Raw genomic sequence first — 14,705 nt, forward strand, 5'->3', positions numbered from 1 at the left:
ATAAGTCAAGGACGGCATGTAAGAAGGGCTTCTTGCCGCTTGGAAGTGGCTCGAATCTCAGCACTGACAACTTAGTATTAGCTTTTTGGAATAGGTAAAAGAGGCACAAATGCACCCTATACCTCTAGCACCTGTAGCTGTTTCTCCTAATAACCCCTAGGGCCCTGTTGTCTTTGATATAAAAACCTCCCTGCATGTCCTGGTATTTCAGAGGCCCTGAAGAGGTTTGCCCGTCTGATGCGCTTCTTGGAACGAGGCACATCGCTGGACAGCCCAGCCTGACCTGCCATGAGAATCCCAGGCTGGGTTGCTTTACAATACCCAACATCCCCAGCCCAGAGGGGCTGAAGCTCAGCAATGCATGAGAGCCACCTGGCCCCAAGAAGGACAGCCTGCGGGCGGCGCTGCCCCAGGCTGACTGGGAGGACTTGGCCAAGAGGAAAGGAAGTGAGTCAGGAAGGAGACCCCGGCCAAAAGCCCCCCCAGCCCAGCCCAGCCCATCAAGCAAAGTATTCAAAACGGCCCCACTAAAGGGGAGGAGAGGGGTCCCCTACCAGTGGTTCTGGGAGTAAGGGGAGGGCGGGGAGCCTGGCAGGTTGGGATCCATGGGGTCAACGCAAAGGGCCGGACACCACTTAGCAACTGAAGAGCCAAGAACCACCTCTGCCAACCTCCCTGGTGCCAAAAGGGAAGGAAAGGCTCTCTTTGGCACCCCCAGATGGCAACGGGTTCACTTCACCCCAATTTCAGCCTGCTTTATCTTCCTCCTCTGGAGGACAAGGAAGCCCTCGCCCACGCCTGCTCGTTCCTGGCCCAGCCCCTCAGCCCCTTCCCCACTCCAGCTGCTGGGACACCATCGGCTCCTCCTCCGCTGCCCCCCCCACCGACCAGGACAAAGCGCCCCCCCCTCCCCCGGGAGCCCTTCGCTTCCAACCAGCCTCCACTTACTGGACCAGGTGCCTGATGAGCAGCTCGGACATCTCCCGGTTCTTCTCAGGGAGCTTATAGACCAGGCCGTGAATGGCTCCCAGCCGCTCATCCAGGTTCTCAGACTCTGCGGGGGGGAAGAGAGAAGCGTCACCTCCTTTCAGGCCCAGGTCAGATCCCTTCCGAACTTTGGGTCGCCTCCTTTCCTATATGGAGCCTGGGAAAGGACATCCCTGGGGTGAGGAAGCGCTGGGCCTCAAAAGGCAGGCGCTCTGGAGGGAACGCGGGGGGAGGGGGGAATTGGGGGCTCCAGGACGCTTAGACGACCCGCAGCCTGCAGGTTTTAGAAGCCTGGAAGTGACTGTTTGTTTCATAAATGTACATGCCACTCATCTCGCTGCACCAGGTAATTCTGGGTGGCTCACAATACAGTAAAAATAGAGGAAATAAACACATTAAAATTGAGATTAGCAACCATTAAATAACGAGTTAAGACCAAGGGAGGAAGCAGTTCTCACCGCTGGGGGTTGGATGTTGCACCGGGTGGGGGCCACGGCAGAGAAGGCCCTTCCTCTTGACTCCCCCAGCCAAAATTCCTGGGCTGAGGGGGGGGTCCCTAGGAGGCCCCTTTGGCTGGCGCAGGTGAGGCGAGGCAGGGCTAGACCACCTGGCCCCATGCCCCGAAGGGCTTTAACAGGAGTGATCAACGCCTTGAATTGGATCCAGAAGCAAACTGGATTTGATTTTTTTTTTAAATTGAATTTATTTGTTGCCCATCTCGCTTCAAAGCAACTTTGGGCAGTTTACAACATACAAGACATTGCAATCATGAAGTATAAAGTATAAATATGGCCTTGCCGGGGTTCAGCCTGTTGCCCCTCCCTGCCCCAGGCACCGCCAGAGGCCGGCCACAGCATCCTGTGGGCCGCCGGGGGAGAAGGAGAGTGGAGACCCACCAGTAATGACAGTGGCGACAGCTCAACCGCTGGGGCTGAAGGGTCTCCCCAGCAGCTTCAGGTGAATGTTAGGAAGGTGTGAGGAGGGCCCCGAGCCCCTCTTGTGGGGGATCCATGAAGGAGCGGCCCAGGCAAGCCCGCTCTCTCCCTGCCAGCACCCGTGGGGGCTCTCCTTGCGGAGAGGAGCCAAGCCAAGGCAAGGGTGGGTCACCCAGCCCAAGTCCTGCAGCTGGCCCACGGAGAGATTGGGGGGATGGAGGTGGCCGCCCCACCCCACCCCCCCTCTCACCAGGGATGGCCAACAAGGGCAACCCAGGCCGCTTCCATCCTGTAACCTGCCCTGAATCCTGACTGCTTCACCCAGGACCCTCCGACGCTGCCAGGCAAGCAGCTTTTCTATCCCCTTTCCTAAGGAGGGAAGATGGGGCACCGGGGCACTGCGAGAGGGCGGCCACCGCCCCCCTTCCCCTCCTGCACGAAGAGCCGGTCCCCGCTTGCGCCCATGGGAATGACGGGAGATGGGTTCCCAAACTCCAGGCGGCCCAGCAATCTTTTCGCTACCCCGAAGCCTCCGGCTCCAAGTTCCACTTCGCTCAAGGGGTTCCCGGAAGCAGTGAGAGCAGGGCAAGAGCCTTTCTCCAGAAGCCCCCCGCCCCCAATGCCCCCCTTGCCCAGGGGGACAGGAGCATCCTCCCACAGAGCACTGATGGGGAGAGGGGAAGGGCCCTTATTCTGAAGCCGCCTGGCATGGTGGCTGCTTCCTCTACGTCGCCCCAACCTTCGCTGCATTGTTTGATTTATGACACACAGATCCATACGTTGCCGCCATTGGAAGTCATTCTCCGTGGCATACGAACGTACGACAAACCTTATGTCAACCTGAAAAACCCAGGCCCTTCTGACCCAAGAGACCCCCGCTCTCTTCTCACAGAGGACGGAGAAATCAAGCTTCCCGGCTGTGGAGGAAGTTCAGGGGAAAACCGGGAAATAAAACGCCATAAAAGAGCAACTCGGAGGCGGGAATCCTCGGGGAGCTCATTAGCTCTGAAGCTCAAGCCAAGCCAGGGGACATGAATTGGTGATCACCACACTCAAACGGATTCGATTGCAGCCTGGAAATTCAAGGCGAATGAGGATGGGAGATAATCCTGGGCTGCATTATCTGGGCTGCTCCAATCGCGCACAGAACAATCCAATTTATCAGTTTGGAAAATAACGCTATCGGTCTCCGAGTGTCAGTACATTCATTCTAGGAAAGGCCTCCGTTTCTAAGACTGAAAGCCAAAATGCCCAGGACCCGCACTTTCTCCGTCTAAGGCCCCTCCCGCTGCAGAGGTTGCACAATGGACTAGACGGGGTCCGGGAGAGGCAAGATAAAAGAGAACCTCACACATGGGGGCAAGGAAGCTGGAGAAGGAACCATTCAGGGATCGCCACTTGAATTAGCAGATTAACAAAGGAGGCTGCTGCCCACCCCCCACCCCCACAATGTCTGCCGGTGGTTTCAGCGGGGAGAGGAGGGCGCAGTCAAAGCTCAGGGCTGTTTGGGAGGCAGCCATCTCGGCTCTGCACATTTCCCTCTGCAGACGTTCCAGTGTTGGCCTGCGAGTTCCCCTCATCAATATTCCAGGAAGAACCTGCCTGACGGTTTCCCAGATTTCACCACTAATTAACCGACACTGCTATTTCATGTTGGCATTTTAAGGTTTCTTCTATACGTTTCCATTTCCTTTTTGCCTCTACCTTGAGCACCGTTGGGAAGAGAGGCAAGACCCCACACAAGGCTCAAAGAAAGAGCTCAAAGCAAAAGAAAGCCGGTTTGCTCTCATGGTAAATTGGGGTTAAGCATTTGGTTTACTTATAGTTTAAACCAAATCTGTTGTTCCCTTATAGAAACTCACTTGAAATCAGAATTATTTACATTAACCGGGATGTAGCATCAACGGCAACAAGCCTCCATGGCCATATTGGGGTGGGCAACACATGCTCCGCGCAGGGCTCCCTTATCGGAAAGATTCTGCTTGTGCTAACCTAGCAAAAAGCAACTGGAAAGTTCACGCATCACATCAAGCCATAAAGCCGTGCTTATTTTGGTGCAACCACTGTGACCTAGCTTTGCACCCACTTGCACCTTCTAGCTCTTTAAGGGACTGTGGCTCAAAAACCCGGGCTTGGCACTTGGCACAAGCACAGCCACGAACCGGAAAGGCTGTTCCTGACTTTTGGGAGCCAAAGTCTCCCGGTGCTGCTGAAGAGAGGAGCAACGTGGCGTTGGTTGACAGCATCCGACGAAGATCTCACACTCCAGAAATGTATTTTTCACACCATCGGGAACGCAAACCGCAAAATCAGGAAACCCTCCACAACAGCCTCCCCTGCCCCCCGCCCCCCCCACAACAGAGACTTACTGGCAGCCAAGACCAATTCTTTGTGAAGCTTGTATGTCATGACAGGTTCCGAGAGGTTCCTGAAAAGAGAAGGACCAACAGTTCAAAGCCAGCAACAGCCAAGTGCCATTCAACAGGGGAAGAGTCCTGTGGTTGGGGGGCGGGGAGGGGGGGCACTTTATGTCTCCATTTGTTGCTAAAGTCTCTACTGTTCTGCTTACCTCACACGCCCAACGCTCTTCGCTGATGGCTGCCTCTGGCAGCAGCCCCTGATCTGGCTGGCGCAAGGGCTTCCTCCTCCTCTTGCCTCCCCTGACAAGCTTCAGTGGTGAGAGTTGGGGGCTTAGCTCCCCTCCCCTCCCCGAGACCAAAGGGAAGGCTTTGCTTCTGGGGCTTTTAGTTTCCGACGGCCGCCTGGGACGAGCAATGTAAAAGGGGCCACCAAGGGCCGGAGCCAAGACACCCATGTCCCGAAAAGTCTACGAAGGCACAGTCCCAATCACTCCATGGTAGATGATTACCCTCTCCGGGCACGGAGTCAGCGCATTGCCCACAACAACCTGGGCCTTCGTTTCACCGACCTCAGAGGGATGGAAGGCTGAGTCAAAACCTTGAGCCGGTCAGGATCGAACTCCTGGCAGAGGGCAGAGTCGGCCTGGAAGCTTGATTTCCTGCTTCGCTTCCTTTTTCTTTAACAATGGAGCACAATTAAAATACAACTTTAATCATCTACCGTGGAGTGACTGGGAAGAGGACAAGGTGGCCAGCATTGTGGACAGAGGGCCAGCAGCATTGGGTGCTTTTAGACAACTCTGGCACAGGGAATCCACAGGTCACTGGCTAAGCGGGCAGCACCAGGAGAGTACCGTCCACCTGGGCCATGAGATCCTCCTAGGATCCGGAACAACGGGCGCCGTTATCTGGTAGGCGCAAAGAAGTTTGAACCCACCTCAGGTAGAATTTCAAGGAACTCGTAATCGTCTTGATGTCCCAGTCGCTGCTCTGGAAATCCACATCCCCAGGGCACTTAGGATCTTGAGCAGGAGGGAGAAGCGGAAAAAGACGACTTAGATTAATTATGCATGCCTGTACGCTTAGCACTTTGCTGTAAGGAAATAGAGGAACCTTTGTGCAAATCCAACAAGACAAAAGGCAAATCCCAAAGCACTGGAGAGGCAGTCCACCACCTGCGGACAAAATTCCTACCCGAAGGGGACTCACACCCCAGTTTCGAAGTTCCGACAATAGTCCCCCCGCCCTGAGGTCACGTGACCGCACTTTGGGTGCTGGGCAAAGCTGCTGCAAAACGGGGTCAGGTGGCTGCAGGAGGCGGCCGATGGCTGTGAGCGCTAAATGCTGGAGGGCTCCCAGAAGCCCCGGTCCAGGCCCTGGGGAGCCCCAGGGCAGCAGTTGCCAAGCAGCCCGCCTCCAAGACCACCCACCAGCCTAGAACCAAGGCCAGGAGAGAGTCTAGGGTAGGCCAAGCAAGGATGGAAACAATGCAGGGTTTCCCAGAGGCCACCATGGGTTTACCTGGGACTTTTCCCATCCCGTCGCCTTCCCGTGACTTTTGATTTATTTCTCATTAAATTGCCAAGGATGCGATCAATGTATTTTGATTCAGAGAAACATTGTTAAGGAAATACCCTATTTCTGATTTTAGCAAATCGTTTAAGCCTGATAATTAAGGGGCCACGTGGAGTGTGGAAATAAATGTTCAGTCGCGGCTGGTCGGTGCTTCCTCATCCATGTGGGATGCAGTCATGGATGAGGCCACGAAGTTTAAGCATTGATTCCATGTGCTTCGACATGTTGATTGATCAGGTGGATGAAACTGAAGGGAAGTTTATCAGATTTGGCCTTTTCAGTCCTTACCGAATGATAACAAAACTGGGTAGAAAGGTGGAACGTAGGTCAGCGGTTCAAAGGGTGAAGCTCACGAAGTCAAATAAATGCATATGGTAAAATTTCTCTTTTTTACTCCTCTGGCAGTTCTTCCGCTTCTGTTGCCTGCCCAACTGTCTGCAGCCTTTCATCATTTTTACTGGCTTTCCCCTCAGTCCCAGAAACCTAACTGGGTCCTCCGGCTCCAAGCCTGAGCAGCTGTGATTGCGAGCTGCCATTTTTCACATTTATATACTTGTCAAATCAACCATCGGTTTTCCAGCTATTTAATCTCTACCAAACTCTCCTCTCCAAAGCTGTTTCTTTCCCTCTCTGCGCTCCTATTTCCCCTTCGCTTGCCCCAGATTGTAAATCTCCATATTCAGCCTAAAAAAAAAAATAAAAGAAAACAAGCCCGGAGGATTTATTTTCATTTGGCAAATTGTTTTGGTTGCGCTAGCAAGTAACAGTGATAGTTCACCATTGCATCTGACTAACCGAAAGGAGTGAAAAGTTGGAAGGTTTGGATTTACGTATTTCAGGTAGTCCATCGGCTTCTGCAAAATTCAAAGCTGATCAATACATTTTTACGAATACAAATCTTCACTCTTTTCTGCTTATCCTAATTCTCCAGTGCAAAAACCCAGAGGTTCAACAGTGCAGGGATGCGGGATGGCAGAGTGGCAGATCCTTCCCTCCCTCCCTCCCTGCAAGTTAAATCGTGGTAGGTTTCTCTGGTAATGAAATGCCTGCAGGAAACAAGCAAGGGCACCGCAGTTCCACTCTCAGCTCTGCCCAGTTTCTCTTCGCTTGAAACTGGTTCTGGCCCACAACGCTGTGAGCCTGTTCAAGGGGGCAAAATGTGTCCCGCAGAGGTTGCATCCAGCCGGTACCTTTGCCTGCCAACCATCACCGCATGAGGCTGCAGGGCCCCCTCAGGAGCGTCCGCCATCACCCTGGGTTGGAAAGGAAGCCCCTGAAGGGCCCGATCCCGCCAGGGCCTCACAAACCCTCCCGGATGTTGCTGGGTGATGGGGAGCGAAGCACCCGCAGCGCCTCAGCTTGCATGGCCCCAAGGGGCACACGGGGAAACCCTCGACCACAGCCACAGCCGGGACGAGCATCCGTAAGCGAGGGCAGGGCTAAGTGAGCCACACCCGATTTCATGACCGACTGCCGTGGCTGTTAAGCAAATTGCTTAGAATCGTGCAGTCATTAAGTGAATCTAGTTCTCCCCATTGATGGCGCTGGCAGGTGGCGATCCTGGGACTCCACCCCCGGGAGACGGCCTCCCTCATAGACACACACGGCAAGCGCCTGGATTCTGAGGCTGCTGTGACGGTCGCAAGTGTGAGGACCAGCCATAAGCCTCTTTCTTCAGGGATGCTGTAACTTCAAACTAAACAAAGGGGTACTTGCAGTAAAAGACCACCAGGCCTGCCCTCCCTCCCTCCCTCCCCACCCCGAGTCTAGTTCTCCACGGTCTGGAAGGCGGCCGTGCTAGTAAGAGCTGCTCTAGTGTAACTGTTGCGCTAGCTTAATTCCCATGCCAACGATGGTCACAGACCGTTCGGCCGATTGAAAAAGAGCAGGTGTCCCAATGGACGGTGGCGGCAGGCTTCCCTCCCTGGCGATGCCTTTTGGGCAGCCTCTGATCGTGGCCTGCTCCTTACCAAAGAAGGCGTTCAAGAGCTTCTGCACTTGGATGTTGCTCCCGACGGTGCGGTAGACCCCTTCTGTGGCAATTCCTGAACGGAAAGGGGAGGAAAATAAAAAAAGCAAGAAGGCACTCAGATCGTTCATCCCAGCCAAACAAAGTACTGAGATTGGAGGAAGCTCACTAGTGCCACCTTATGCCATCATTAAGTGGCGGGGGAATCATTTTTCAAAGGCATTTTGTAACCAACTCTGGAATAATTTAAAATGGAAAAGAACCCAGAGCCTGCAGCCCTCTTTAAAATGATTTATTAGAACACAGCGATTCTCAAAAAAAGGCCTCGGGGGAAATTGCCTGCAGTCGTGCCGTGCGAGCTCAGGCAGGTAGGACAGCCGTGCGGAGCGGCCCAAGTGGGGACTCTCTCACTCCAGGAAGATGCTCATCCGAGGAAAAGCAGCTCCCAGCACTTCCAAAGCCCCCGCATCTTCTCCTCCCTTGTAGACAGCTACTCCCTGAAGTAATGGGGCCACAACCCTCCCTCCCCCGAGAATTCCTCCTGGGCCTCTTTTGTGGCAGGAAGGTTCATCCTTCATGGTTGATGACCTTCGTCCGCCTGGGGGTCTCGGCACGCATGCAGGCTGCCATGTTCAACCATGAGGTGCGCCTGGCCGCATCAAACACAATCTAGGCTGCCTTCTAATTGAAGGTCCCCAAAATATTCCAGCCAAAGGATTTGCAAGGATACTCAAAGCAAGCCATGACAACATCTAAAGCAAATTGATACTGCTGAAGTTCTTGCCTTCATTTTGTTCCATTGTTGGCCACTTTGTTAGGTTTTCTGCCAGAAACACTCTGCTGTCTGGGATTTTAAGTGTTGTCTGAAGAACGAGCTGAACAGAACCCATTTATTTCCGTGGCACTTTTATGATACGGCTTCTTAAAGCCAGAAACGGAAGACCCACCCATCCTTCTCTGCTCTTCTTTATTGTTTCATGCTGGAATATTAGCCAGCCTGAATTTTCCTCTGAGCGGTTCAGAAGTATATTTAACTCCTTTCCCAGTTCTTCTGAAATTGTACACAAGGTCATCCTTATATAACAGTTTTCCACTCTTCTTTATAGCAGGTATCAAATATTTACTTTAAATGCTTCTAAAATCGCGTGTCATCTTTTCAACTGTTGTTTACAAGGGGTAACAAAAATGGGCATCTCCACTAAACTGCATCTTGCTGTGGACATGTTGGCTTAATTTAGCGATTTAAAGAAGAAAGTTAAAACTACTTTCGGGTGAAACTTGCAAACGCCGCAATGCTGTCCTAGAACCAAAGAGCTCCTCAGATCCCACCCACTCAGCTGGAGAAATTGTCTTTGGGAGCACCAGATCATCCCTTCAGGCCTCTCCAGGCTCCATCGCCGGCCTTTCTGAACAGATATCCTGCCCACCAAAAAGCCTCCATCAGAATAACGGAGGAAAGGCAGGACAGGAGAAGGCTGGGATCCAGAGGATGTCCCACGTAGCCTTCGTAGCTTTTTGCCACGTCCTCCAAAGATTTTTTTTTTTTGAGGGGGAGGCTTAGAAAAACGAGTTGATTGGCCTCAAACAGCGTTTCTCAATTTTGGCAACTTTAAAAGGCTGTTTAGACTATTCCGCCCCCCCCAACCTGGACAACTCTGTATGGACATCTGGGAAAATTCTGGGAATTGAAATCCAGAGATCTGAAAGTTGTCCAGGTTGGGTGGGTGGGGGTGGAGCAATGACCTAAACAGTCTCTTGAAGCTGTGTGTGTGGGGGGGGCAGCAAGGTCATCAAGAGGGATTCCCTTTTGCTCCCCCCGTGGAAAGGGGCAAGTGCAAGAGACAAATGGGGTGTGGGGGGGCGCTCCGTCCTTCAAGGACTGCGGTTCCAGGCCAGCATTGCTCAGCCAGACGTGCCTCCCCCCTCTAGCAGAAATCCAGGGTCCTGCCCTAGTTCAACAGGACGGGCCACGTGCTACCTACCCCCTTACCATTTGTCTCGACTGCATTGATGCATTTCCGGACAAATCGGAAGCCGATCTCGTTCAGTTCCACTGTCGGGAAAAAAAAAACCAAAGCAAAAGTCAGATTCTCCCTCGGGCAGCCTCCAGGAAAGCAAGTTAAGAACATGTTTATTTTTCTCCCCCGGAAGACACGATGCTGATTTTATGCAGCCGGCACCTGCTTACACCTTGCGGGCAAGAGAGGCTCCCATTGGTACCAACTGAGGGTGAACTATGGCCCTTCTCCAGGTATTACAGCCAGGCCCAAATCTGTGGGGCGTTAAAAAAACGCTGCCGGTCAGAGCAAGCACCGTAAAGCATGCTGGGCTAAGAACCTGGCCTATTCGGAGTGCTGGTGGCTCCCTGCATGCAAGGAGGAAGCAGCTGATTCCAGATCCCGCCAGACAAAACGCCTTTTAGGAATTCCAACCCCAGCCCTGCTCTGCAAACGTGGTGGGATAAGAAACGAGCCAAGCTCAGTAGAACGGAGAGGGAAGTCTGCACTGTATTTGGACTTCTCGGATTAGATTTAAGGTACAATGGTTTTATACCGGCCTTTTGTGGTATATAAGTGGTCTGCCCACGTGTTGAACTGCAATTCCTGCAAGTCCTTCACTAAGTGGACTGGGGAGGAGGTGGGTGGGAGGAGACTGGGAGAACTGGAGGTGCATAATGCGGGTGGGGGCAGGTGGGACCATGAGAATTCAGACCAACTCTATTTTCTCCCCATAAAGCCCCTTTCCTTACTGAAGTCGGTTTGGACTCCGTGTGTCACATGCAGGAGGAATACAGGTGCTAATTAAAATATTCCTATAGAGGACATTATTGGTGTTGGGCAACAGAGTTAATAAATTGGGGCTGAAACCCCCTCCAGCACGGAGGCCCAGCTGTCCGGTGGGCCTGCCCCAAGGGAAGGGGGAATGCCTTGGGCTGCATATAAACGATAGGATAGAGTCAATGCATATCAATCCCAGGTTGGACGTGGCTTTGCGCATCTCCTGGCTACCTAGGTTTTTTTTCCCAGCCCTCATCGAGCGGCTGTAATGAACATTTCCAATTAACTATTTGGGGGATTTTTATTTTAAGAACAAATGTTTAAGCTGAGTTCATTCAGGCATGGATCCCGCAGAAAGGAAGGAGCTGAAGTGGGCAACCTCCGGGCTGCACTCTTACGACCTCCTTGCATTTTACTACTCCAAGTCACCTTCGTGGAGAAAGGGTTGGCGCAAAACGTCTTTCCGGGACTGAGAAGGGCTGGATTTGAAGCGTCAAGCGAAAGAGGAGCACTGCGGCTCTGCCTCTTTTCTAAGGCTTCCCTGCAGCCGAGCAATGACCGGCTTTTCCAAAAACATCCGCAGTCTGGAGGGGAACTGTATGGCTCTCATCAAAAAGTTATGAAGCTGCTGAAGAAAACCCCAAGATATTTGTAGCTGAAACTTGGAAACGGGGCAAGACAATGTGACCCTTTCAGAAACCAAAGGCTGCGAATTGTCTGCGGCTGGATGGGCTCTGGAAGCCTATTCAAAACGGTGACCCTGAAGTCAGAGCAATATGGAAGGACACGAAAGGGGGATCCTTCCCCCCACCAAAAAGGCAAGACACCCCCCCCCCTTTTTTTTTTGTTTTTAAAGGAGGTTCATTGTCTGGAACCTTTTACATTTCCTGAGCCTGGAAACGTTGCTGCTCATTCCCACTTTAAAGTTTGGTTGCAAAACCTGGAGATGTCACCAGCAGGGGGCAGCAAGGGGCGCTCTCGGAAACAGAGCGGCTCCCTTTGGCATCCCCAGTGCTGGGAAAAGCCCGCGAATACTCACTTTCCTCCTGCTTGGTGATGGGACTGTGGTAGATCTAAAGAGGGGAGGGCAGGGAGGGGTCAATAAGGATCAACAGAAAGCACAACAGGACAAATGAATGGGGGGAGAGGGAGAGGGAGAGGGAGAGGGAGAGAGAGAGAGAGAGAGAGAGAGAGAGAGAGAGAGAGAGAGAGAGAGAGAGAAAGGAAACAGAGATAACGTCATTTGAAAATAAGCCCTTGGGTTAGTTTTCATCTTTGCAAAGTCTTTGCCAAGTTGCACATTACAGTGAAAGGCTTTAAATGCTTAAGATGGAAAAAAAGGCACCTGGACACACACACACACACACACACACACGTGTGTCTGTGTCTGTGTGTGTGTGTGTGTGTGTGTGTGTGCGCGTGTGCTGGGAAGGGCCTGTTCCTCATATGAATTGGCCCAGCTCTGCCTTCCATTTTTTCCTCTGTGGGTCTCTAGCCTAGTGGGGAGGGGGCTTCCTACCGCTCCCACCCTTCCAGGTCTTCCATTCCAGCTTCCCCTGGAAGGCCTCCTGCTCCAGCCTCCCTGCCCAGGCACAGGGCAGCACCCCAGGAGAAGAGCCGTTGCTCCCCAAAGCAGCGCTTGCTTCTGGGCAGCACCCCTGCCAGTGGGCCTGAGGAGGAGGAGGAGACGGTCCCTTCCGTTTCCCAGAATGCTCTGCTGCAGCTGCCATACCTGGAATCCACCAGGCCCGAGAAGAGGCTGCAAACCAGCAGGACCTTGGGGGCAGCATCCACTTGGGTGCTGGCGCAGGAGTCCTCCCCCCACTTTCCCTAGCAGGTCAGACCTGGTGTTGGACAACAGCAATCTTTCTTCCTCACACCCTCCTGGGAGCCTGGCTTCTCATCTCCGGTATCAGGCGAGCATAATTTATGCGCCAGGATTCAAGGTTTAGAGTCTCTGATGATTTACTCAGTTGCTGCAAAGAATCTAAGCAAAACCAGGAGTAATTTTTTGCAGAGATTCAAGTTACCTCAAAAATCATAGGAACAGCATCCTATTTTAGGGAAGTATCTCTAGCAAACTGTGTTCAGAAAAAATTTGCAGAGGACTTTTTCAGAAGTCACAACGTGCGTTTCAAATGTGCTTTAATATGCCAATAATAAATGTCGTAATTTACTGTAATCGAAAACTCCATTAATTCAGAACTCTGTTTATTATGCAGATGATCAACATAATGAACAAAAATGAAGATGCTTCCAACTTTCAGTTATGAACTTTATTATGAATTTTAGCCCACTTTCCACCAAGAGTCCAAAATAAAGCAATATAATAAAACCAAATGGCTAAAGTCACCAAGTTCACTCAAACACAACCAGGAGAGCGAATTTCTCAGCCACGGGGGACTCCTTAAGGGCATGTAGGACCCCCTCAAGCGCCAACGGGCTCTGCTGCAACAGGGGGCGTCTCAAGGGAAACGGGGGCTGCTTAGGGGGCAAACATGCTCTGTTCCTTTCGGCGGCGGCTGAAACTCCAAACCATGTTTATAATCCTGTCCAATTTTATTTGGCCTTTAGCAGAAACCTTCAGGGGCTCCACCATCCTTCCCAACACGGGAGCCGAAACCTTTCCTGTAACATCGGTTTTAACGTTGGGGGGTTTTAATATCTGGTTTCCATTCTCGGGTGCCTTGGAAAGGGAGGGCGCTCCGTGTTCTGGCTGAGTTCGTTGGCTTTAATTCCCTGCACCTCCCGCCAGGGCGCTAACAGCCAGCCAGGCCAGGCCAGGGGGAATGGGGGGAACTGCAGCTGTCTGGGGAGGGGCAGGCCTGGGGCTAAGCTGGGGTGGTGGGCATTCAAGGGGAAGCTCCCACCTGGCAGGCTGAGCCCTTGAGGCTGGGAAGGCGGCTGGGTTTCCTTTGCAGCCTCTCCCATCGGGCTCAGCTGGAAGTCAGGCTACCCTGTTCTCCTCTAGAGGCCATGCCAGAAATTGGATAGAACAATGCAAAGGCTAAAAAGACAAAATGTGAAAAGTTGCCAGGACATTCATGGGCGTCTTAAAAAGTCTTAACTCAATTCAACTCAATTATCCTTTTTTTTTGGCGGGGGGTGGTCTGCGAAGGGCTTCTCAGGGCGCCTGGGGTCCTAAGGAGCCAGCTGCTCCCTTGACCCCACCGGACTTCACTGGTGTCCAGCTTCATTCAGAAGGGCTTTGCTTCGTAATGGATGTCCACTGGATGACCCCAACTCCAGGCTGAAAACGAGTCCCAAGGGCCCCTTTTAACTATGCCAAGGGGTATTTTTTTTAATTTTTTAAAAAAAGAATCGGCTAAAAACACACTTTGTGGAGAGTTTGCCAGTCTGGAACCACCCCTTGAAAGCTCCCCATTCTGGGAGGAGGAAAAGGACCAGCCTTTGCTCCGGCCAGGAGCCGCCCGCCATACCTACCGGCTCCTTCCCGTCCATGGCCTCCATCCAGAGACGCCGGTTGGCTTCCGAGGGAGCTTGTAAGGTGATGGGACCAGACCTGCATAACATTCAGCAAGGGGGACAAGAAAGAAAAACTGACAACCCATTGATAAAAAAGGTCCCAAACTTCATAGAATATTTAGAACTTTAGGAAATAATGAATACATATTTCTTTTTTTTTTCTTTGATACTATCTTTATAAAATTTTATTAAGATAGACTTGGTAGGACTTGATGATTCGCTATAAAATAAATTAAGTAAACTATAGTTATCTCATTAAAGTATGAATCAATAAAATTATAGTCAAATGATTGTTTAATAATGATATCAGGCTATATAATTGTTGATTGACAATAGGAGCTATTAGGTAATATAACTACAATAGAGGCTATGAAATGGATGCACAAAAAAAAGTGGTAAACCGACCGATACACTGTCTGTAAACTCATGAAGGAAAGGATGACGTTTTTATGTTTTATGTGTTTTTGTTTGTTGTTAAAATTAATAAAACTGTTTTCAAAAAAATATAAAAAAATAAATAAATATATATATATATATATATATAAAAAATATTAAAAAAAAGAAATACAAAATAAAAGAAAGAAAGAAAAACTGACAGCCAACTCAAACATCGCTT

The 14,705-nt window shown here is 51.5% G+C and overlaps 2 protein-coding genes across 4 annotated transcripts in view; one reads left to right on the forward strand and one right to left on the reverse strand.

The window, feature by feature from the left end:
• OPHN1 (oligophrenin 1) overlaps nt 1-14,705 on the reverse strand; it is an 88,691-nt gene that overhangs the window by 25,281 nt on the left and 48,705 nt on the right. For all 3 annotated transcript variants that reach the window (XM_026703097.2, XM_087940897.1, XM_087940895.1), the window contains exons 11-17: nt 14,048-14,126; nt 11,643-11,676; nt 9,817-9,879; nt 7,828-7,902; nt 5,220-5,304; nt 4,292-4,350; nt 949-1,054 (exon numbers count right to left, since the gene is read on the reverse strand). In XM_026703097.2, coding sequence (XP_026558882.1) covers nt 949-1,054; nt 4,292-4,350; nt 5,220-5,304; nt 7,828-7,902; nt 9,817-9,879; nt 11,643-11,676; nt 14,048-14,126 — 501 coding nt within the window. The remainder of the gene's footprint in view (nt 1-948; nt 1,055-4,291; nt 4,351-5,219; nt 5,305-7,827; nt 7,903-9,816; nt 9,880-11,642; nt 11,677-14,047; nt 14,127-14,705) is intronic.
• Nucleotides 1-14,705, forward strand: part of LOC113453015 (adrenodoxin-like) — a 216,979-nt gene that overhangs the window by 23,669 nt on the left and 178,605 nt on the right. The gene's annotated exons all lie outside the window — the stretch shown is intronic.

Source organism: Pseudonaja textilis, chromosome 12, assembly GCF_049901715.1.
Source record: "Pseudonaja textilis isolate UNSWEBS1 chromosome 12, rPseTex1.2, whole genome shotgun sequence".
Taxonomy (NCBI): domain Eukaryota; kingdom Metazoa; phylum Chordata; class Lepidosauria; order Squamata; family Elapidae; genus Pseudonaja; species Pseudonaja textilis.